The 21,986-nt window shown below is 56.3% G+C and overlaps 12 protein-coding genes and 1 non-coding gene across 13 annotated transcripts; 6 read left to right on the forward strand and 7 right to left on the reverse strand.

Moving 5' to 3' along the window:
• Positions 1–188: 188 nt before the first annotated feature.
• PHSY_003790 (sterigmatocystin biosynthesis fatty acid synthase subunit beta) lies at positions 189–1,187 on the forward strand (the record flags this gene model as incomplete). The annotated part of the gene is made up of 1 exon (XM_012334407.1): positions 189–1,187. One exon carries the CDS (start codon positions 189–191, stop codon positions 1,185–1,187), a length of 999 nt encoding a protein of 332 aa, XP_012189797.1.
• Positions 1,188–1,362: 175 nt separating this feature from the next.
• PHSY_003791 (hypothetical protein) lies at positions 1,363–4,905 on the reverse strand (the record flags this gene model as incomplete). Its single annotated transcript, XM_012334408.1, has 1 exon — positions 1,363–4,905. The coding sequence occupies one exon, from the start codon at positions 4,903–4,905 to the stop codon at positions 1,363–1,365; it is 3,543 nt and encodes a 1,180-aa protein (XP_012189798.1).
• A 1,811-nt stretch (positions 4,906–6,716) lies between these two features.
• PHSY_003792 (hypothetical protein) lies at positions 6,717–8,339 on the forward strand (the record flags this gene model as incomplete). The annotated part of the gene is made up of 1 exon (XM_012334409.1): positions 6,717–8,339. The coding sequence occupies one exon, from the start codon at positions 6,717–6,719 to the stop codon at positions 8,337–8,339; it is 1,623 nt and encodes a 540-aa protein (XP_012189799.1).
• A 170-nt stretch (positions 8,340–8,509) lies between these two features.
• Positions 8,510–10,249, reverse strand: PHSY_003793 (cytochrome P450; the record flags this gene model as incomplete). Its single annotated transcript, XM_012334410.1, has 1 exon — positions 8,510–10,249. One exon carries the CDS (start codon positions 10,247–10,249, stop codon positions 8,510–8,512), a length of 1,740 nt encoding a protein of 579 aa, XP_012189800.1.
• Positions 10,250–11,794: 1,545 nt separating this feature from the next.
• PHSY_003794 (hypothetical protein) lies at positions 11,795–12,403 on the reverse strand (the record flags this gene model as incomplete). The annotated part of the gene is made up of 1 exon (XM_012334411.1): positions 11,795–12,403. One exon carries the CDS (start codon positions 12,401–12,403, stop codon positions 11,795–11,797), a length of 609 nt encoding a protein of 202 aa, XP_012189801.1.
• A 650-nt stretch (positions 12,404–13,053) lies between these two features.
• PHSY_003795 (hypothetical protein) lies at positions 13,054–13,687 on the reverse strand (the record flags this gene model as incomplete). Its single annotated transcript, XM_012334412.1, has 2 exons — positions 13,054–13,484; positions 13,585–13,687. The coding sequence occupies 2 exons, from the start codon at positions 13,685–13,687 to the stop codon at positions 13,054–13,056; spliced, it is 534 nt and encodes a 177-aa protein (XP_012189802.1).
• A 54-nt stretch (positions 13,688–13,741) lies between these two features.
• Positions 13,742–14,248, forward strand: PHSY_003796 (cellobiose dehydrogenase; the record flags this gene model as incomplete). The annotated part of the gene is made up of 1 exon (XM_012334413.1): positions 13,742–14,248. The coding sequence occupies one exon, from the start codon at positions 13,742–13,744 to the stop codon at positions 14,246–14,248; it is 507 nt and encodes a 168-aa protein (XP_012189803.1).
• A 1,189-nt stretch (positions 14,249–15,437) lies between these two features.
• Positions 15,438–15,552, forward strand: PHSY_007534. The gene has a single exon (XR_001099833.1). It is a non-coding gene; the product is annotated as a 5S ribosomal RNA (ribosomal RNA).
• A 276-nt stretch (positions 15,553–15,828) lies between these two features.
• On the reverse strand, positions 15,829–16,440 carry PHSY_003797 (hypothetical protein; the record flags this gene model as incomplete). Its single annotated transcript, XM_012334414.1, has 1 exon — positions 15,829–16,440. One exon carries the CDS (start codon positions 16,438–16,440, stop codon positions 15,829–15,831), a length of 612 nt encoding a protein of 203 aa, XP_012189804.1.
• A 495-nt stretch (positions 16,441–16,935) lies between these two features.
• PHSY_003798 (high-affinity glucose transporter) lies at positions 16,936–17,289 on the reverse strand (the record flags this gene model as incomplete). The annotated part of the gene is made up of 1 exon (XM_012334415.1): positions 16,936–17,289. One exon carries the CDS (start codon positions 17,287–17,289, stop codon positions 16,936–16,938), a length of 354 nt encoding a protein of 117 aa, XP_012189805.1.
• A 109-nt stretch (positions 17,290–17,398) lies between these two features.
• On the forward strand, positions 17,399–18,210 carry PHSY_003799 (hypothetical protein; the record flags this gene model as incomplete). Its single annotated transcript, XM_012334416.1, has 3 exons — positions 17,399–17,669; positions 17,756–17,893; positions 17,972–18,210. The coding sequence occupies 3 exons, from the start codon at positions 17,399–17,401 to the stop codon at positions 18,208–18,210; spliced, it is 648 nt and encodes a 215-aa protein (XP_012189806.1).
• Positions 18,211–18,323: 113 nt separating this feature from the next.
• PHSY_003800 (peptide methionine sulfoxide reductase) lies at positions 18,324–18,992 on the reverse strand (the record flags this gene model as incomplete). Its single annotated transcript, XM_012334417.1, has 1 exon — positions 18,324–18,992. One exon carries the CDS (start codon positions 18,990–18,992, stop codon positions 18,324–18,326), a length of 669 nt encoding a protein of 222 aa, XP_012189807.1.
• A 495-nt stretch (positions 18,993–19,487) lies between these two features.
• PHSY_003801 (hypothetical protein) lies at positions 19,488–21,905 on the forward strand (the record flags this gene model as incomplete). Its single annotated transcript, XM_012334418.1, has 1 exon — positions 19,488–21,905. One exon carries the CDS (start codon positions 19,488–19,490, stop codon positions 21,903–21,905), a length of 2,418 nt encoding a protein of 805 aa, XP_012189808.1.
• Between the last annotated feature and the right edge of the window lie 81 nt (positions 21,906–21,986).

The raw sequence follows: 21,986 nt of genomic DNA on the forward strand, positions 1-21,986 counted from the left end.
GCCGGTTAGCCAGCTTCCGGCCCACAATCCGAAGCCTCACCCCGCAATTTCCGGTCCTGTCCAACAACATATCAAGCCGCACCGCCGCTCCCTCTCCCTTCGTTGCTTCTTCTCGCTTCCTCTCATCCTCATCATCCATCTCTCAACCCATCGTTCACATCCTGGGAGATCCGAAACTTGCCGCCGAAATGTCCAACAAGAGCGAAGTCGATTTCAACAAGACCGTGGGTCACGATGCCGGTACACAGCCGGTAGCGTGGAACCGCCGCGATCTCTTGACCTACGCCGTGAGTATCGGTGTTGGTCCCAAGGACCTCGACTACGCCTACGAGCGCGAGGCAGGATTCCGCGCTTTCCCCACCTATCCCGTAGTGTTGGGTCTCAAGGGTACATCGCAGGACACCACCGTTTTCAGCGAGATGGTTTCTTCCCGATCCGCCGTGCCAGGCTTCCCCTCGCTCGACCTCAACACCATCGTCCATGGTGAGCAGAGCATCGAGATCCACGCACCCATACCCGTCATCTCTGGCGAAGGCTGGAAGCTCGAAAAGCGCATCTGTGCTGTACACGACCGACCCAACGGCCTAATCATGGAGACCGAGGTGCGTCTCATCAGCCCCGTCGGACGAAATCACGCCACCATGGTCGGTAGCAGCTTCTACCGCGGCGGCTCCCAGGGCACCAACTTCTCCAAATCCCTCGTCCAAAAACCTCCCACGCCCAAAGCTCCCACCCGCGACCCCGACTTTGTGCTCTCCGAGAAAACCACCCTCCAACAGGCCATGCTCTACCGCCTCTCCGGCGACTACAACCCCATCCACATCGACGGCGGTCTCGGCGAAAAAGTCGGTCTCGGCGGCACCATCCTCCACGGCCTCTGCTCCTTCGGCTTCGCCGCCCGTGCCGTCCTCAAAGCCGTCGACAAGAACGACGGCGTTCCCGCCAACACCACCGGCTCCAAAAGTAGGTTCGAACTGCAAGCCTTCGCCGTGCGCTTCACCTCACCCGTCAAGCCGGGAGACGAACTCGAAACCAAAGTCTGGCTCCTCGGTCACGACAAAGACGGCCGAAAGGAGATCGCCTTTGAACAGTTTGTCAAGAATACCGGCAAGAAGAGTCTTGGTGCAGGCTACGCGAGGGTCGTAGAGGTGGCCAATGACGATGTCGCTCGCTTTGCAAAGCTCTAGTTTGTTTGAAATGAGCACGAATGCAAGTGGATTCACCGTTTACCGCGTGTGTCATGCCTGATCCTCGCTCATTACGCACCGAGCTGTCTGCAATAATAATGCGTGTGTCAAATGATCTTTGAAACCAAAACTACAATACATGGTCCATAAACTTACAATGTCACCAGCCTCCAGTTCAGAACACAACCCGTTCGCGCATATCCATTGGCCTGATCCAGATCAACCCGGGCCTGCTCCTCGCCCTCACGATCGCCCACGGCGTCGTCGTCTCTACCCTATTGCCCTTCTCATCCACCGTCGGCGCCGGAGCCTTGGGCACCTGCGGCTCGGCATCCGCATTCATCACGCTGGCCAGCAGCCTAGCCTTGATCTTCGCCGACTCGGCAGGTCCTGCACAGCGCGTGATCAGCTCCTTGGCATGCTCCGCCGTCCCCTCCGTCTCGATCACGATTTTGCCGTGCCATCCTGCATTCACCACCTCGAGCCCTTCGTCCGAGATGATCGCGCCAGGAACAACATCGATCACCGCACGGTAGAGCCACTTTGCGATGCGGTAGCGCGCACCTTGGGGCGAGAACGTCTCGACATGATCCTGCACCAGTCGCATGGTGGACACGATCTGGTCGCGCCACGGTAGCACGTCGAGGTAGATGACAGGCTGAGAGGCGTCGCTCGATCGGATGATGTTGTGGTAGTAGCTCGGCGCAAAGCAGAACGCGTTGATCCAAGAAGGCAAGTGTCCCCCTCGGTCGAACATGAACGACAGATCTCGCAAGTACCGTCCGTCAAAGACGTACTTGCCCTCATTGCGTTCGTCGCCAACAGCGCAATCCCACACCACGTCGCCCTTCTTCAAGTGCGACAGGACTCCGGATATCAACAGCTCTCGCTCGCACCGCGCAAGCTCGGTATCGCTGAGCCAACCGCCAGCCTCTGCAGACGGAACCCAGGCTCGGAAGAAGCCAGCACGACCAGGCTTCCAGGGACTCGCAATGATCGTCTCCGCCGTCGCGCCGTCATGCTGCTTGGCCGGCACAGGCACCCGGAAGTTGGGCTGCATTCGCAACCTGACCAACACGCGATTGTACGCACGCGTACTGGCGCGGGCCAACCTTGGATAGTTGGGATCCATCTTGTGCGGCGCCCGTGTCCACTCGGCTCCCACCAGAGCATACTCGGCAAGCAGGTTCGAACTGAGCAGGAAGCCTTCGCAGTCGCGGAAAGTGAGCGGGAAGGGGTCCTTGTCGACTGTCGTGCCTTCAACCTCGGTGGGCGTCCAGGCCTCGTAGCCTACGCAAGAGAGGAAGCGGGCAAGGACAATTTCGCGACCTGCCAACTGACCGAGCGCAAAGCGGATGGACGAAGACGTCTGACGCAGCGCTTTGACGTCGGCATAGTCGAGATGGCTGATCAGACATGCGATCACGTCGGGCGTCGTAGCGGACCAAATGAGCTCGCCGAGATCGCTGTACATGACTTCATCAAAGTCTGTAGATCCGGCATCGGCTTCCTCTGCCTCTGCGTCAGCTGAAACACGAGGCGCGCGCACGTATCGTCGGTGGTCGATCGTGAGAGAAGGGTCGGCGAGACCGTGGGCACACCATCCTTTGCCATACGTGATGCCGCCTTCACGGTAAGGCCCGTTCGGCCGGACCTTCGGGTACTCGCTATCGTTGTAATCGTCTTCCTCCTCCGTGGCAGCAAACGTGGCTGTAAGAAGCGAGGTGGACGGCACCACGGTCGACTTAGCTGAACTGATCGAAGCGGATGCAATCGTCGGCCTAGCGCCGATGGTGACGGCATCACGGAAGCGATCAGATTTGTAGGGCGCCATCTTCTGCTGAGGTGATACGGGCATCGGCGTAGCTTGGCCGTTGGTCCCCGGAGCGAATTTGACTTGTCCGTGACCCATGTTGGAGGAGGGCTGGCGGCCCAGATCCGACGTGGAAGGATTCGGCGGAGAGAAGGGCAGTGCATTCTCGTCTCTTGGCGTGGTTGGCATGTCCGAGCTGCCGTCCGTACTGGAAGGGGTTTCGTGATTGGAGGTGGATCGCGCCATCGAATCGGCCGTGTTGCTCTTCGCCTCGATGTCGATGTCGTCTTCCGTTCCTGCATCGACAAAGACTTCGGAAGCGGCGTCGGAAGCGTCGTCATCGCCGTTGATTTGCTGCGAGTCAGAATCCAGCTCGCCAGATGGAAGGCCAGCGGAAAGAGCGCGCTGTGCGAGCCGATCTGCTTTGCGACCGGCAAGAATAGCTGCCAGATCTTCCTCCTCGACCTGGCGCTTAGCCTCCTCGAGCTGACGCGCTTTCTCGATGACAGCTTCGCGCGCAGCTCGGATGGCTGCTTCCTTTGCGAGTCGTTCGGCTTCGATAGCAGCGAGACGCTCTTCCTCCCTGCGCTTGGCCTCATCCTCCGCTTTCCGGATTGCCTCCTCTTCTTCGCGCTTTCGACGCTCGATGGCAGCCAGACGCTTGGCTTCTTTGCGCTTTGCTTTCTCCTCTGCTTTGCGAATCGCCTCCTCTTGGTCGCGCTTACGCTGTTCTTCTGCTTCTTGTTCCTCACGAATGCGGAGCTCCTCCGCCTCTTGCTCTTCGCGCTTGCGGCGTTCTTCTGCTAGTTGCTTCTTCCTCGCCCTTCGCTCCTCCGCTTCCTTCTCTTTGCGGGCACGCTCCTCTGCTGCTGCCTTTTCGGCTTCGATGCGGCGTCGCTGCGCTTCCTCACGCTGAAGCTTTTTGCGCTGTGCTTCTTCGATCTCTGCTTGCTCACGAGCGAGACGGCGTGCTTCGCGTTCTGCATGCTTTTTGGCCTCAGCTTCACGTTGCCTTTCCCTTTCCTCGACAGCCAGCCGGTCGCGTTCTGCGCGTCTTCGGGCACGACGCTCTTCCTCCTCTCGCGTCTGTTGGCGCTGGTAAACTTCGTGGCGGTCGATGGCCATCTGCCGCTCTCGGTTGCGCTCCCATTCGCGCGCTTCGAGATCGTCTTCGTCTGCTGTGTGGTATCCGTCGGCGTCATCGGTGGATCTGCGACGATTCCTAGGTCGCTGCGTGGACGTCGCTTTGAGCGGTGAGGTGCTTCCGATGGCTCTGAAGGGAATCTCTGGTTGCTGGGGAGTGTCGCCACGGCGATGGTCATCATAGGCACGATTCAGCGCACCGTTTGAGCGAGCGCGAGATCTTAGCGGCACCTCGTTGTAGGGGGAAGGTGTGCGTCTCGGTGACGAGGCGGATGGCACGGGCAAGTGGTGGTGACGCGAAGAAGAGGGGAGCGCCGGGAGAGATTCGGGGGCATCCTTCCACTCGATCTCACCACGGGCGTTGCGGATGGTGAGGCGTTCTGTGCTTTTGGTGCGCGTGCTCAACTTTGTCCTTGCGGTATAGATACTCGCATCGCTGTCCTTGAGCTTCCTAGTTTCAGGAGTTCTGCCAGCATACGAAGATGAACCATACGCGAACAAGCTCGGCTGCACGGGCGGTCCTTCACTTGTCGGAGAAGGGAAGGCGAACGTGTTACGCGAGTATGTGTCTGGGGTGAGTCTGTTTCCAAGCAGAGGTCCGTCGTTGGCATCGAAAGCGAGTGAAGATGCCGAGTTGACGTTGTAAGCGCGTTTAGCAGATTCAAGGATTGTGGAGGCAGAGGATCTGGAAGGACCCTTTGTGCCTGAGGGTGCCTTCGCCCTCGAGTAGGCAGGCTCCGGTGGATAGTGTCGCTCCATCATGATGGGACGAGAAATGGTGGTGGTGGTGGTGGCAGCGAGCAGTGGTGGTCTGTTTTGAGCTTCCTCACAGCCGTGATCGAGCCCTGATCATGGCTCCTTGAAAGTAGAAGCGAATCCTCCCGACTGTTTACGTTTGCCGTGACTCGCCGTGTTGTCGAACGATGAAAGCCCGACGATGATTGAGCGGAGAGTGGAAGAGGTGGGATGACGATGAGAGGAGGAAGGAAGGTCGAAAATTCGGGCTTGGAGGGCGAAGAGAAGAAGAGGCGAGAGGCCAAGGCGAAACCGTCGATCCTTGTTGAAAGGTGTCAGAGTGTGGAGCAGCGCGGCATGAGCAGAAGCAGAAGCGACCTGAGGCAGCTGCGGGTGCGGGTGCGGGTGCGGCTGTCTTTGCGGATCAGCGCACTAGGCGGATCGACGCTGTTTGATCGCTGTCTTGGCGAGCATCGTGTTTGACAGCGGCCAAACCCAAAACTCGCTAAGAGCAAACTCGCACCTCCAGAATTGGAATTGAAATTTCAGAGAGTCAACAGCCGAGCTCGAGAGATTTTCCAATTTGGATGTGTTGTTTTGGCTTGTCTTTGCTGTCTCTGTGTTGATGTCGCAAGCCAGCCACGGGCGAAAAGCGAGGCATGTTCAGCCTCTTTTTTTTTCGTGGCTTCCCCGTCGGGCCGCGAATACCTTTGTCCGCTTTCAAAGAGCTTTTGCAATTCGACTTTTTTCACTCGGCACCAAACCAGGTCTAACATCAGCGCGCGACCAAAGTCTGACAGCTGGTCGTCCTGCGATGCTTCCTCTCTTCTGCCAGTCCTCCGCTTGAGAATGAGATACAGACATAGCAAGTCGCACCTCGCAACCCGAACGCACCTTATGCTCCTTCAGTCGACCACAGCGCCATCTGTGGGCACTCAGCCTTCGAGCAGTGGTTGACGGCGTATACCGAGTCAGCTCGCCGGGTCCGTCATGCTTCCGGGCGATGAGCATGTCTTGTCCGTTCTTTAACAGGCAGAGTTGCCATTTGGCCCCCCCGCTTCGGCTATACACAACGGCAGTCCGTTCGGCTCGGTTTCACTGCCGGTGCCGAACATACATTCCGACAAAGAGACTTGACAAATGATGTTGTCGTGATCCATAACCGTGGCTTGCTTGACATGTCCTTGGCTTCACTCTTTGATTGGTTAGGCGCATCTGCGTCTATGCGCGATATGTCGGTGAATAAACTTGCCGATGCTTTTTTCGCTTTCGGTCACGCGCCAAGTCGAGTGCGGGGGAGGATATGAAATCGGTCGACGTTTGACATAACAATAGTGAATGTGGATGGACCGCAGAAGCAGACAAGACAGCGGCGACACCCACGAATCTGATTGAGAAGTCCCAAGGAAAAGTCAACAGTGAAAGGTGTTGATTGAAGCGAAGAGGGCAAGCAAGGATCGAGCTCTGTTGGCTGGCTCTGAACCGTGGTCGGTCAATTTTCCTTTACATTGTGCCGACGTAGGGCTCCGATGGCTGGCGTCCTATGAGTGCTCACAAGCATTGATTCGCTGCCTTGCTCTTGACCGGTGTCGCCCAAGAAGGCATTCCACTCCGCCACCAAAGACTCCGCTCAGTGTGGGGGGAACAAGGGTTGCTGGCTCCGCGCCGCCGTTCCGCTAGCCGCACCGTATAAGTATCAGAGGCTCGTCCCTTGGTCGACGTCCTTCGATGTGTCCTCCCCTACCATCAGCTCGTTGTAGCTGAAGCCACTCCGACTCAACCCATTTATCCAATCTGCATTGCCACAACCCAACCATCAGTATCGAGCGTCAGGCATCATGCTGCGCTCCGCCATTCGCACCATTCCGCGACCCTCTCGCATCAATGTGACGAACTGCCGCGCTTTTATAGCGACACCACGCAGTCTTCGTCCATCACTCGACACGCCCTCTGCTCAAAGCACAACACCTCTGTCCCCCTCTCTCACTTCCTCACCTAAGAAGGCAGGCAAAAACGAAGGCACCATCGCATCCGTCTTCGCCACCCTCTCAGGCGGCACGCTCGAAGACGCCCTCCCGGATCGTTTCGCCCAACTCAAGCAGTCTCTCGTCTCATCTCCCTCCCATGCTGAGCACCTGCACCGAACGTGGCGCGACGTCCTGTCCTCCCTCAACTCGCGTGTAGCTGAAACGTCGATCCTCGGAGGCAAGTGCATCCCTGAAATCGAATTCCCCACCGCATCTTCCACCGCAGCCGGAGCGTTGGAAAACTGGACAGACGCAAAGACGTACAACGCCATCAGAGAACGCGGTGTAGCTGTCATTCGAAACGTCATCCCTTCCAAACAGGTGCTGCAGTGGAAGGAAGAAATTCGAGCCTACGCTAAAGCGAACAAAGCCAAAGGTTTCCCCGAAGACAATCCTCAGGTGTACGAGCTGTACTGGACACAAGCTCAGCTGGCTGCACGATCGCATCCGAACCTCCTCGCCACCTGTGAACGTTTCCTGCAACTCTTCCACCGACCTTCCAACGCTGCTGCAACTGACGATATCATTACAGCGTGCTCGCTCGGTCATCCGCTGAACTACGTCGACCGGTTGCGAATTCGTCAGCCAGGGGATGCCAAGTTTGCCCTCGGTGCTCACATCGATGGAGGTGGGGTTGAGCGATGGGAGTGCGAGAACTTCCGCGGACTCTGGCACCACATTCTCACAGAGGCTGCTGATTGGCAGTCGCACGATCCCTGGTCGCTAGGTACGAACGGTGAGCGCATGACGGCAAAGACAGACATGTACGAGGGTCCCGGTCAATGCGGTGTCTTCCGTCCTCTGCAAGGTTGGCTCTCCATGTCCAACACCAAAGCTGGAGAAGGGACGCTGAAGGTTCTCCCCTTCCTGAAGGAGTCCACGGCATACATCGTCCTACGACCGTTCTTCACCCCAATCAAACCAGAATCCGCCTGTTCGAACAAAGCAGAGTACCTGGCAGACTCAAACTGGACCCTCGACACGACCTCCCGCAAGTTTCCAGGCTGCAGTCTCGGTCACAACATCGAGCTCTCATCCACCACCCACCCGCACTTGGATCTCGACAACACCATGACGAGCATCCCCAGCGTCACGCCAGGCGATATGGTCCTTTGGCACTGCGATGCCGTCCATTCCGTCGAAAGCCGGCACGGAGGAAAAGGCGACAGCAGCGTCCTCTACATCCCCGCCATTCCGACAACCCAGGTCAACTGGCGCTACATCATGCAACAGAAGCAATGCTTCGATCAAGGACTGCCTCCGCCTGACTTCCCCGGTGGACAGGGCGAAAGTGGGTTCCAGGCAAGGGGCACCCCGCACATGGTCAAGGACCACGTGGCAAGGGCCAGCCTTGGATTGGAAAAGCTACAGGCAAGAGAAGGTGCGGATGCGCAGGAGACGAGACTAGTGGAGTGGTGTAATGCTCAGCTTTGACGTGCGTTTCTTGGTTTCAAACATTTGCCTTTGGTTCGATGATGTCACGGTCTTTTCACTTGCCATGCTTGCTGTGATCGAGCGGAAAGTATGCAAACCGTGGACGCAGGCAATTGACTGGATTGAACACGTCGATGATACACAAAAGACCACACAAGAACGTTCCCAACCTACGTCGACTCTTCGCGACGTACTACAGTGGCTGTGTACATCTGGCAAGGATGCGTGACCGAAGGCAGGTACTTGAGCGGCCAGTCCGCCGTCTGTCCTTGCGCTTTGGTGCCCCATCCGAAGTCGTATCGGTTGATGACGGCCGCAACCATGCTCAATGCTTCGTAGTTGGCCAACGTCATGCCTAGACAGAGACGCGGCCCGCCGTTGAAAACGTGGAACTTCCACTGGCCGTAGTTCTTGAGCGAACGCGTCTCAACGCCATCTTGGCCTTTGGTCGACTCGATAAAGCGCATCGGGTTAAACTCGCAGCAGTCAGGCCCCCACACGTCGGGATTGCGAGCAATGACCCAGTCGGACCACGACAGCAATTCGCCGGCATAGATCTTGATGGGCGGCAGACCGGCAGCTGTCGGACCTTGAGGCACGATCACGTCGTCTTTGATGGCGCGCTTGCCATTCTTGGGGACAGGAGGATGCAGACGGATGGCTTCGTTGAAGCACGCCTGAGTGAATACGAGATCTTTTGCGGTGTCGTAGTCGAGCTTCCGGATGCTGCCGTCGGCCTCGCCGAGGACGCTTCGAATTTCAGCGCGGATCTTGTCAACGTACTGCGGGTTCCTCATAAGCTCGTAGAACAGCCAAGAAAGGCCCTGGGCAGTCGTGTCACGACCAGCGATGATAAAGTTGAGCACGACCGAGATGAGGTCGTCGCGGTCCGTGGTGACGTCCATGAAAAGGTCGAGCAGGTCCTTGCCCTCCTTGCCATCCGAGCCCTTCTTTTCCTTCTGTATTCCTGCCTCCCTATCTCGCAGGCGCTCTTCGATGATGTTACGGGAGAAGTCGTTGATCTTCTTGACCATCCTGGCATTCTTTCGTCCCTCGGAGGTGAGACGTTCGACAAGCTGCCACATGGGCGTGCGGAATCGCTTGTCGATGACCATTTGCACAAAGTCGAAGGCGCTCGAGAACTCGACCTCGTGCTGGAGGCAGCTTGGATCTGGGCTGAGGCAATCAATGTCGGAACCGAAAGCCATCTTTCCAAAGGACGAGAGGGTGTATCGGAAAAAGAGGTCGGGCAGCAACAAGGTGGCTGGATTGTTGCTTGTCCTGCCGTCGGTCAGGCCATCGAGAATGCCCAGTACACTGTCGAGCTCCCGGTGCACGACGGTTTGAACCCAGGTGCGGAACTGATAGACGGAAAAGATGTGCGAAGCCATCTTGCGCTGCCCCTTCCACACGTGGCCATCCGAATTGAAGATTCCGTTCTGGCCTAGCAGATCGGCGAAGCGGACCTTGAAGGCCAATCCCTTCTCGTAATTCTCGAAGTTGGTCTTTTGCACGTACTCGATGTACTCTGGGCGGTGGACGATGTGCATCTGGCCAGAGCCCGTGCCGGCGATGGATACGGAGAAGCCCACAGGATGATTGCGCGTCTGCTCAAGGAACCAGTCGAGAATTCCATCGGTGAACTTCATAGCCTCGAGCGTGTGACCGATGAGAGGTTTCGCGGGCGGATAGTATAGCTCACTTCGCGGCGCCTTGGCAAAAATGACACGATTGTGGTACTTGACAGTGAGGAAGAGGAGCGTGAGGGCGAGTATCGGTAGAGCCAGCCCGGTGCGTTCGAGCACGGAGTTGGTAGCGTCGACGATATGTTGGAGGTATGCATTGTCAGAGCGCAGTTCGATGTGTTTGCCCGCTGAGGCGGCTTGGCTGAAAGCCGAGAAGGCTGGCATGTCGACGCACTTAATGGCACAAGTGGACTGCTTCAAATACGACAATCGAGTAAGGAAAGAGGAGCGCGAGCCGTGCCTTTTCGATTATGAGCAGTCGTCGAGTGTACGGATGACGCTTGGAGGTAGCCGGCTGATATAGCAATAGCAATAGCGTGTGCTATCAAGATAGACGTGTCGATCGAAATGGATCGTTTGATGGAACGGCGAAAGGTGGAAGGTGAACGCGCGGTGTCGGATGCTGAATGCTGATGTGTGAGAGTAGCTAGTCGATAGCGAGCCTGGAGCCAAGGGGAAGGGACGTCGATGCTGGTTGGCAAAGCTGGGCGGCTGCTTCCTTTATAAGAAGGTTCTTGGCCATGACGACCCAAAGCGCAAAATGTGTGTGCACACCACCATCACGAGGTGCCGCTAAAAGTTTATGCGGGATTGACAGACCGACAGGCTTCAAGTGCCTGTTTGAACGAGGCGGGGCGGGGCGCATCACAGGCAGGCCGATTGTCAGAAGGGCCAGGCGGAACAGCAGAGCCGAAGGATCTCTGTCAAGCGAAGCAACTGACGCACAACAGGCCCGTGACAGTGTAACAGTAAGACAGCAGGAGAGGACTGAGCGGGGGGTTCGTGCTGCATGAGAGTCAGCTGTACAGACGTAAAGCTAGCGGGTCCTACAGCAAGGGCGGTGACCACCACGGCGTGCAGTGCCTCAAGAGCACTTAGCTAGGGTCCAACCGAACCGACTCTCAAGACGCCATTTTTTTTCTCTGTCAACTTCTTGGCAGGATACGAACGGGCTCGTGACAAGAACGAGGCCTCGCCAAGCGCCTTGCGATTGGCACTGTGATCTAATACCAGGAGCGACGTGGATGCTGCGGCGACCGTGATATCGGTAGCCGTCGATGGCCAGCTTTCGGGAGGTGACTCAAGCAGGAGAGTTACACGTCCAACGTGAATTCACGTTCGACCTGAGCCACTTTCGAATTGAGAGGTAACCTCATCCGACGACAACGCCCCTATGACCATACATGTGTGGACTTCAGCTTCGCCGTCCGTGCATCTGGGCCGTGCTCGAACACGAAGTCGTGACCGCACAACCTCGATGTGGAACGCGGACCGGAATGTATGTACGAGAGCGGGTTACCACAAACAAAGGTGGAGAAACAAGCTGGATAAACCCGAGCAGGAAAGTTACCGCTGTCTACCGAAGATTGCTCAGCTGACGTTTCCACGTAGCAACACGCCACGTTGATTTTGTGGTCGGAACTAAATTTGCGGAAACTCAATGAAAGGCGACACACCATCGTATACAGATCACGATCATGTTCTACAACCAGATGCTTCACAGACAGGTAGGCCGCAAGACAGACCGCAATCTCTGATAGCTTGGACCGGCTTCGATGATCAACATTCTCTTTGCTTGCTTTCATGAGCAACCGCTGACAGCATCAGACTTCTTGAGAAGAGAAGAACTTGATTTCGCTACTTTGAGCATCATCATCGTCGTGTGTGTGTGTGTGTGTGTGTGTGTGTGTGTCTACCATGACTTCGACGTCAAAGCGACTCGAACCGTTTACTCAACTTTTCGATCCAGCTGTCGGCCATCTGGATCGGACCTTCGTACCCGGTCACCAGTCGGTATGACTTGTTCTCCTCGTAGCTCTCCACATTGAGCTGGCCATCGGTGAATGCAACCGAGGCGATGATGTTTTCCGGCGTCGCTATCCTTCCTGGCATGAGCGGATGTCGAAGATCAGTGAGATGCGCCCAACCACTCTCGCGGGTCGAAGCCTCAAACTTGAGCAAGTCATCGTGGGGCACCACTTCGTTCTTGAGTACTTCGTGCACAATCTTCCACCCGGCTGGGTTGATGCGTATCCTGTCTGGATTGGCACGTACAAAGTCGGCCGGCTCGGCGTCTTGCGATTGTGACGTGTTTGTGGGCAGCACGTAGGCGATGACTGCGTCGTCGGAGGAAGAAGGCTTGGAGAGGAAAGAGATCGCCCAGCCATCGACTTGAGAGTTGGGCTGGTCTGCGCCGCGAGAGATGTTGATCTGCGTGGGATGGTAGTAGAGTCCTGACTGCGGTTCCGGGTCCTTTACGGTAGTGCGACCGGAGCTGCTCGAGCGGAGTGCAGTCGTATTGAAGCTGCGCGCGATCATGACAGGATAGCTCGGACACGGCTTCCTCTGAACTGCTTGCCTCGGCCTTGCTTCGCCCGTCGCCATTCCTCTGATGGCTGCATGCTGCCTCGCGACCAACTTTGATGAGCTTGCTGCGGTCAAGGCAACCCGGCGTGAAAGGCTACTAGAAGCCAACGAGCTGTAACCTCGAACGATCGGCGTGGCCATCTTGAACAAAGAAAGAAGTGATTGTCCTTGTTCTCCGCTGCTGTCCGGGCATATCTCAGCCACCTTGGAAGATACTGTTGAGCTGTGGATGCTTCCGAAAGGACGAGAAGATGTTCAAGCTCGTGTGGAGGCTTTGAAATCAGAACAACTTTTGGTCTGCCTGACCAGAGCCGCGATTTTTGACACGCGAACTTCGTTCCCGACACCCGAGGAACAGCAACAACACCAGATATCACCTCAGATGCAAGATTGGAAGCACAAGGTTCTCAAGAAGCTCACGCTGGCAGATCATGCTGAAGTGTCTGTTTCACATTACGCATTTCATATCAACAGATGAGTCGAGTGCGGAGACCCGAGAGCAGAATCACAGGTCGTCACGCCATCCATGACCCCGCGTTTGAACACGCATAAGTAGCGCCTTCGATGCAGATCACCGCATAGACCGTGAGGATAGGCGCTTCCTAGAGGGCAAAGGCGCCAGCAAGAGCAGCGACGAAAGTGCAGGCGACGACGCCGACCATGTAGCCGGGCATGGGGCCCGAAGCAGCAACGGCACCGTTGGACGAGCCGCGCGAGCTTGTGGCTGCCGACGAGGCAGCGCTGGCGGCCGACGACCCTTCCTTCGAAATGCTGCTGAGAGCGCCGCTGGCGGACTTGGTGATCGAGCCAAGAATCGAACCGAGGTTTGAGTTGCTGGCACCGCCGTTGGCGAGGATCGACGAGGCCAACGAGAGGTACGAGTAGGCCTGGCTCTTCTGCGAGGCGATGTACGAGGATTCACTAGCAGGAAGCGAGACCGAGTCGAGCGCGCCGAATTGCGAGTTGATGTACTGCGAGAGCGAAGAGAGCGCTCCCGGGTTGGTGTACTGCGAGAGGTTGTACGGGTCGAAGCCTGAGCGTGGTGAAATGTTCGCGAGAGCCTTGGAGGTCAGTATCTCCTGTGTATCTGTGGTGAAAAGCTAAGATATAAGCAGCCTGCGCACTCTACTCACTTTGCCTCTTTTCGACGCGAGGAGCTGGGGTGGGCTGGACATTAGCCTGGGCGACCGCGAACGCGGCCAGTACGACCAGAAGGAACGACGCGAAGAACTTCATCTTGGATGGATTGCGGTGTCGAGGAGTGCACTGTAAGCTCGTATCGAAGGGACAATGTACAAGCCCGCGACATGGGCGGAGTCGATGACGGTAACCTTTATATGTACCATGGGACGCCTCGAACTGCGAGGGTCTGTACGCGTCAGACAGCTTTCCCTGCTCGCTGCAACCTGTTTCCTGAAGCACGGCATCACCGTCACTGGAACCTGCGGCCAACTTTCTTGTAGCCTTGGTGTGCTCAGCTATGGGAGCGCCGCAAGTCCACGGCAGTCCAGCCGAGAAGCCACCTTCAGAGAGAGGATGGCGGCATCGATTGATTGTCCGGGACGCGGGGGATCGCCTGCACAGGCACGGGATCAGCTCGCTTGCCGCTGTTCGAAGGAGAACTCGCTTGGACTCTGTCAAGTCAACTCAGCGCAGCGCATCAACCCTGCATGCTGCAGCGACTCCTTGCGTGGAAATGTCCAAGGTGGCTTTAAGTGTCACAGCTCGGCACTGCGTTTGTGCCCGAAAGCCATTTTGCACGACGGCGAACTCATCAGGACAGGACGGCCAGAGTAACCTCGCTCACCTCGCTTCGCCATGGTTGCTCACGCCCGTCCTCACCGCTTTATTGCATCTCGTGGCTCTACCTTTCACAAGTCAGCAGGGTGGTCTATTTAGCGAGAGCCTCTCGTGCAAGCCTATAAAATTATTACAAGGTAAGGAATAGGAGAAAGTGATATGTCGCTTCCCACCGCACCCTGAACATCTTTTGGCAGACAAGGTCTACATTTACACTCCGCTTCCATTTGCGCACGGACACCCTTTCTGCCAGTGGTCGATTCGATCGAGAGGAGAGGAGAGATTGTCTGAGCCGAATTGTCGGAGGCCGAGTCGGGAGTTGAAGCGGAGGGGCTGTACTGCACAGTCGTGTCAAGGTGAACCAAACGTGGCCGTCGGGTCGCCTGACGTTGATGTGATGATGTATTCTGTTGGCGCGAAGCCTCGCTTGTTCCTGTTCGACTCGCTAACATGCGTTCGGTAAAGAAGAGCAAGGCTAGTCGACTCGTCTGCCCACCCTGAGCAGCCTGCGATATGCGATCCGATCGCTCTAAGCCAACAATCGTGAGCGTGGGCGTGGCGCCGAGGAGTACCGCAGAATCAGGCAGACCTGTTCTGGAAGGTAGTAGTCTGGGTCCTCGGCAGCGCAGACGCACCACAACGGAGAGGTTGTTCGGCCAGGAAAATCGTGTCCATTTGCTCCGTTCCTGGGAAAAAGGTCCCTCGTGCAAAAAAGCCAACTCAATCATTTGATTCAGTGGACGGTGCAGAACATTGCATGTGCTTCCCACGAGGCATCGTCATCCCGCAGCTTCGTAACGCCCGAAAAGGGTACAGACTGCGCCAAGAACCATCGGCTAGCGTCGCCTTGGTTGCGCAATTGTGATTGACCACGGTTCCAGATTGTGGTCTAGAGGCAGCCGAACGAAGCCGAAGGCGTCATTTGACAACGGATCGGCAAATCAAGTCTCGACCCAGTGACTCGCTACAAGTTTATCCAACTCGTCTCCGGCGGAAGCGGCAGGACTGCCCTGCGCCTACTGATCAGGCTACATTATACGGCTGCAACAATGGCAATCCGGTTGCAATCATCGCCGATCGAATAGGCGATCTGACGGTCAATCCTTGAGGTACTCTCTCAGCGCGGTGAGCCAAAAATGTCATCATTCATGATACTTAGTCTCCTTCTATCCTCTAATTTTCATCTGCGGCCACAGGAAGTTGAAAACACCGCATCCCGTCCGATCTGCGAAGTTAAGCAACTTACCGCCTAGTCAGTACTGCGGTGGGGGACCACGCGGGAATCCTAGGTGCTGCAGGTTTTTTTTTTTGTGTTTTTGGCTGTTCGGCTCAACTCTTCCTTCTCAAACCGTTCATATTCATACCGGAATCTTGCACTTTGACCTTCTACCGATTGGACGAAGCACTTCGAACACAAACTCGTATCAACACTTAAACGAACATTCGGCTCATGGTTGCGACACGTGATACGTCGTACAGAACGAGCAATGATATATTTGCTTGCGTCTCAAAGCGGATAAGGCCGGTTCATGGCTGGGTGTCTTTTCTACAAGGGTGGAGCAATTTCGCCGCCGAGTTTAGAGCTTGAGGTAGCCCTTGTTGATGAGGTATTCGGTGATGATCCTCACAGCGTCTTCGATGGAAGTCTTGTCGGCGTCGATGTGAATCTCTGGCTGCTCGGGCTTCTCGTATGGTGCCGAAATACCGGTGAACTCCTTGATCTCGCCGGCCTTCGCCTTCTTGTAGAGACCCTTGGGATCTCTGCTCTCGCAGGTCTCGATGCTGGCGTCGACAAACACCTCGATGAAGGGAAGCTTGGGCACGTGAGCCTCGTGCAGCTTTCGTGCAATCTCGCGGTCAGCCTTGTAGGGAGAGATGAACGAGGTGATGGTGATGGCGGTCGACGAAGCAAAGAGGAGCGAAACTTCCGAGATTCGTCGGATATTCTCCTCGCGGTCCTTGGGGGAGAAACCAAGGTCCTTGTTGAGGCCGAAGCGGATGTTGTCGCCATCCAAGCGGTAAGCCGACTTCTTGAGGTGCAGGAGGTGCTGCTCGAGAGCAGTGGCAATGGTCGACTTGCCCGAAGCCGAGAGACCGGTGAGCCAGAGGGTCAATCCCTGCTGCGAGAGGAGCTCGGCTCGCTCGTCGTAGGAGACGTGTCCGGGGTGGAATGTGATGTTGGTAGCCATCTTGATTGTATGCTATGTGTAGTCTACGGTAGATGGAAAGGAAGGAGAGGTGGATGACACTCGGGATTGCTGCTTGATGGTGTTTGCCGATCCGCCAGGACGAGAAGATTCGTGATTTTGAGTCGTCGGAATTTTGCCGAAATCAATTCTTCTGGCCATTTCCCTTGTGTCTGTGCGTGCAGTGGCAGTCATCAATGCAGCTGCAGCATCTCAACGCATCACGCCATCATAATCGAGGCTTTGATCCGACATTTCCTTTTGAATTTTGCACATCGTTGTCGCCTTAGCTCGACCTCACAGCTAGGGCTGGACTTCGCCTGCCCGTAAAAGCGAGCATGTGTCGGTGATAGCGCTTCTCCGCATTTGCGACTTCGACGCTTGGATCAACGCTATAAAGGACCATTAAAAGCATTCCTGCCGTGACATCGAGCACAAAGCATCCTCCCAACTTACGATACAGATGACAACAGCGCTCTGGAGATTGCGAGTCTGATCCTAGGAGTCTACCAGCATGTCACGACTCGCTCGACCGCAGCGCCTGCTCCAGGCTTCGACAAGCTGGGCCAGCATCAACCGCACCACTTCTCGATTGGCAACACCAGCGTCAACCCTCGGTTTCCGCCTCTTTTCATCGTCTCTCTCAGCATGCTCCAGCTTAGACGACTGGACACGCACTGTCCAGGCACAAAAGACAACGATGCACGACACGGCCGATCTGAACAAGGCCCGACAGCTACTGCTCGTTCTTCCGAACCTGTCCACCTCGGCATCCAGCGTCACCTCTGCTCGCAAGCTGATCGCCAAATACACCGGGGATGAAGCAATCTCACTTTCGCCAGGCTCATCCATGCCTCTCGGCTCAGAGCTGGTGCTCTTCAACCCACTCCTGAGCGAGAGCACCCTAGGCTCGGATGGAACGGAGAGAACATTTGGTCCACCCGGAGGGCTGGATCAGCGGATGTGGGCCAGCGGATCGTTCGAACTTGAGCAAGGAAAGCAGCTCAAGATTGGCCAAGACGTACAGTGCCATGTAGCTGTGGAAAGCGTTGTTCCGAAGCAAGGTGCCAAGACAGGCCTGATGGTGCTGGTGACACGGAAGCTGGTCTACGAAAACGCCGATGGAGTCGTTTTGACCGAGAGGAGGACCCACGTATACAGAAAGCAGAGACCTGCCGACCAGCGCAAATACGTGGCACCGCCTGCCGATCAGACACCAAAAACATCCGAAGGTGAGCTTTACAGGATCGCCGAAAGTAATGTATACGAATCTAAGCCTGCTGACACTCCAAATTGTTGCTTACGTCGCCCATCACAGTGGAAGAAAAGCCATCCGATTTCGGCTTTGACTACGATGCTACTCGTGCAGCACTCTTCCGTTACTCTGCCGCAACTTTCAACGCACACCGCATCCATCTGGATCCGGAATACTGCCGCAACGAAGAGGGACACCCTGGTACGTTTACGGCTGTTGCTTAGCTGCCTCTCTTTATGGTGGCCTGGCTGACCTCATTTCTACTTCCTCTTACGACAGACTGCCTCGTTCATGGCCCATTGACAGCAACACTGCTCCTCCACTTGGTAGCCACAGCCGCGCGAGAGGCATCAGGACAGGTCAAGAGGTTTGAATACCGCGCCACGTCGCCACTGACGGTGGCACAAAAAGTACGACTGCGTGGTGCATGGCAAGACGCCGACAAGAAGGAGGCTTCGCTATGGGCCCTCAATGAAGCCGGTACCGTTTGCATGACGGCTAAAGCCAGCTTGTTCTAGATAGGAACGTAAAACGAATAGCAGAGCTAGTCAATCCATGAAATTAAACACATACAGCAGCCGAATACTGAACAGGAGCCAAATACACAGCGTGGAAGATGGGCGTCTACTCCTCAGATCCTGGCATCGTCCTTGTCAAAGTTGATCGAGACGCTGTTCACACAGTGACGCTCGTTGGTGGGGGTATTGAAACCTTCACCCTTGAAAACGTGGCCCAAGTGACCGCCGCAGTTCTTGCAGGTGATCTCGATGCGCTCCATGCCCCAACTTCTGTCCGAATGTCGGTCGATGGCACCAGGGATGGCATCGAAGAAGGCGGGCCAACCACAGCCCGAGTCGAACTTGGTGGTTGCCTTGTACAGCGGCGAATCGCAACCGGCACAGGTGTAGACGCCGTCTTTGGGATAGTGCTTGTTGTACTTGCCCGTGCCAGCCATCTCGGTGCCCTTCTCACGGAGAATACGGAACTGTTCCGGATTCAACTTGGTGCGCCATTCTGTGTTGGACATGCCTTTGGGGAATGACTCTGGAGAGGCTTGCGAGGATGCGGTGGAACCCATCTTGAACGACGGAACGGATGAGGACGAGAAGAGACGGAAAGGTGTTTGGAACAGTACTGGAGCTGATGAGAGAGCGCTAGTGGCGAACGTGGTGTCCAGGTACCCAGACGAGATGGTAGCGACAGAGGCGACGATAGCACCCGTGCCGAATAGCGTCTTGCGAGCAGGGGTAAGCGTGTTGAGAAGTGCGACGGATCGATGGCCAGAGCGAGCTAGAGCCATCAGTCGTGAGTGGTACGTGGTGAATATGATGATGGTTGAAGATTGCTGACCACGAACCGGTGTCGTGTGCGTCTGATCTGATCTTCTCACTGCGCCACCGGAGCGAGCATATTCAATATTGTCAGCAGCTGAGCACAGACGGCGTGGGAACGGCAATCAACTCAGACGCCGTTCGTCCGTGGTCCGCGCTCAGCTTTTGACTTTTTGATAGAAAGCCTCCACAATTCAAGAAAATATTTGTCGGGTAATATGCCGTCGATCTCACACCTGAAAGTGGAAATGTTTATCTGGTCACAGCCCTGGGACGCGTCTCAACGCGTAAAGTACTTTGCCGACGTGCCACTTTTTTGAAGGCTTGCACAGCGCCGTTGCAAGTGGCGGGGTTGAAACAATTGATACCTCCTTCTTCTAGCCACCTGTCACACCCACAACCACCTCGCAGCGCTTCTATGGGGCCTCCATAGACCTCGGCGTGCCAAGACGACATCCTGCGTGATGTTTTCGCCACCCTCTTCGCCTTCGGTACTGGCCAGCACCTCGAGGCACAACATCATCCCAGCCCAGCCCCACCGTCAACTACGGCAACAAAAGTCGCTCCGACTGTTCCTCGGCCATCAATCAGACGAAGAGGCCGCCACGTCCGAGTGCGATTTTGACTCAACATGCTACGACCAGCATCATGATGATGACAGCGACAGTGACGGCAGTGTTTTTGGCCCGGAAAGTGGATCTAGATCCAGACTTCAACCAGGACGGCTCCCAATGGGAAGGACTGCGTTCGACGAAATCGAAAGTCCCTCGCGGAGGGAACTGTCTCATCGTGCCTATGACGAAGACGAAGCAGGTCTATTTAGGATGTCGTCCCCCTCACAGCGACCCTTGAAGCGATCACAATCAGTAAAGAGCCCCAAGAAGACTGCCATAGCTACAAAGCACCAATCGGCGGTATCCGCAGCAATTCCGACGACTCCTTCCAAGCGACAAAAGGGCTTCCTGATCCGCGGCAACGTCACCCCTTCACGGGCGTTTAGCATCTTTGCGGCTGCCAAACAGCGCAGCAATCAGCGACAGCAGCATGGGCTCATGACGCCACCGACATCTTCACCCTTGCGCCCTATCATTCTAGACAGCTTCGACCACGAGCACGACGATGATGTCGACTGCAGCCGCTCTCGCTCCCGTGCGAGGCGAAGTAACGGCTTTGTTTCTCCATTGTCGTCTGACCGCTCTCGATCAAAGCCATATACCCTCACGCAGGGCAGCCAAGGTCGATCGGCTTTCTCTTCGCCTACTACACCTCGCACATACCAACCTTCAGCATTCGGACCCGGGCACAGCACGAGACCTTCTTTACAACACACTTTGCATGGCCTGCGCACGCGACAAAGTCAACTCGGGGGCAATGGTGCCTTTCCAGCACCACGCGCGCTCCCTGCGGCCCGCGCTCCGACCTTCGACACCACTTCGTTCCTCGAGACCTTCGTATCGCCCTCTTCTTGCGTCCACCAGATTCCTCGCAGCGCAGATGATGAGATCTTGTCGCATCCCATCTGCGCTGCTTACAGCTATTCTTCGCGTTCGGTCAACCCCTCGGCGCAATGGCTTGCAGTGGGCGACGACGAGGGACGTATCACGCTGCTCAACACTCTTCCGTGGCAAGATGCCTCGGCTGAATCCTACAGCGCCAATCCGCAGTGGCAAGCTTCGTCCTCCTCGGCCATCTTTGAGTTGGCGTGGAGATTCGATGATCGAAGCATTCTTTCCGGTGCAAGCGACTTTTCGATCCGCAGCTGGGACACCGAGTACCAGAAGTGCACGGGAAGATTTCAAGGCCACCGAGGCAGCCCGAGAACGATTGTGTACGACCCGACCACCAACGGCGATGGAGCATGTGGCATGGTTTTCGCCAGTGCTGGAAGAGACGGCACGATTCGCATTTGGGATGCCAGGATCAGCTCGCGCTCAGACACGATAGACGAAGACGACGAGGACGACGGCGTTGGCATCACACCGGTACTGACCATCGATGCTGCCCATAGCACCCTTCCTCCAGCTCCGACAGCTGGCGTCGTTAAGGGTCGCAAGCAGGTGCGCAATGGCACTGTCACCGGGGCAAGAGGTAGGAAACGTCTCCACACGCAACCTTTGCCCGCTGGCATCACCGCTCTTTCCTATCTTCCCGATGGTCAGGGCCACAAGCTGCTCAGCGGAGGCTCTGCGAACGGCATCATCAAGTGTTGGGACCTTCGTCACGTGCGTCGATCCCATCCTTCTGACCCGGTGTCCGAGGTAGACACGCAGGAAGCGCTCGAGCCTCCCATCACCTCTCTATGGGATACACCCGACATCTCTCTCCTCGCGCCCGCAGGCAGCTTCGCCAGGGCCCACGGCGTCTCGCAGATCATCTCGTCTACCATTAGCCTGTACGCTTCCTGCACAGGCGGCAAGATCTATTCGCTACCCCTTTCCGCATTTCTCGATTCGGGTCTTGTTCGCAGCGAGGTGCAGACGCTTTACGACCCGGTGCAGTGTCAGAACACCTTGTTCTCGCGTATGGCGCTCTTTGACGATCGCTTCCTCGCCGTAGGGTGCAACACTGGAAACGTGGCACTGTGGGATGTCACCGCTTCGAGGACGTCGAGGCAGGGTGGTGAGGATGCGATGGCAGGAGATGTAGAGGAGGAGAGGAGGGTAGCAAGGCAGATGGATTACGGCTTTGCGGCCGGCTCGCAGCAGCGCGGCATGGCGGTTTTGACTGAAGGACATACCAAGAATACAGAGGTCAACGCGGTAGCCTGGGCGAACGGGCCTCACGGCCCGACTCTGAGCTCGGTCGGCGACGATACCAAGATTCGCACTTGGTTCGCTGATCGCACGGCTCGGAATGGTATCGTCCAAGCTGCCGACGAGTGACCCTAGCATAACATCATACCTCAACAACCTAGCATTTATACTCTTCGCCCATCGCATCTCAATCTCAGCATTTGTCGCAGT

Source organism: Pseudozyma hubeiensis (assembly GCF_000403515.1).
Source record: "Pseudozyma hubeiensis SY62 DNA, scaffold: PHS38, whole genome shotgun sequence".
In the NCBI taxonomy this organism is placed as follows: Eukaryota; Fungi; Basidiomycota; class Ustilaginomycetes; order Ustilaginales; family Ustilaginaceae; genus Pseudozyma; species Pseudozyma hubeiensis.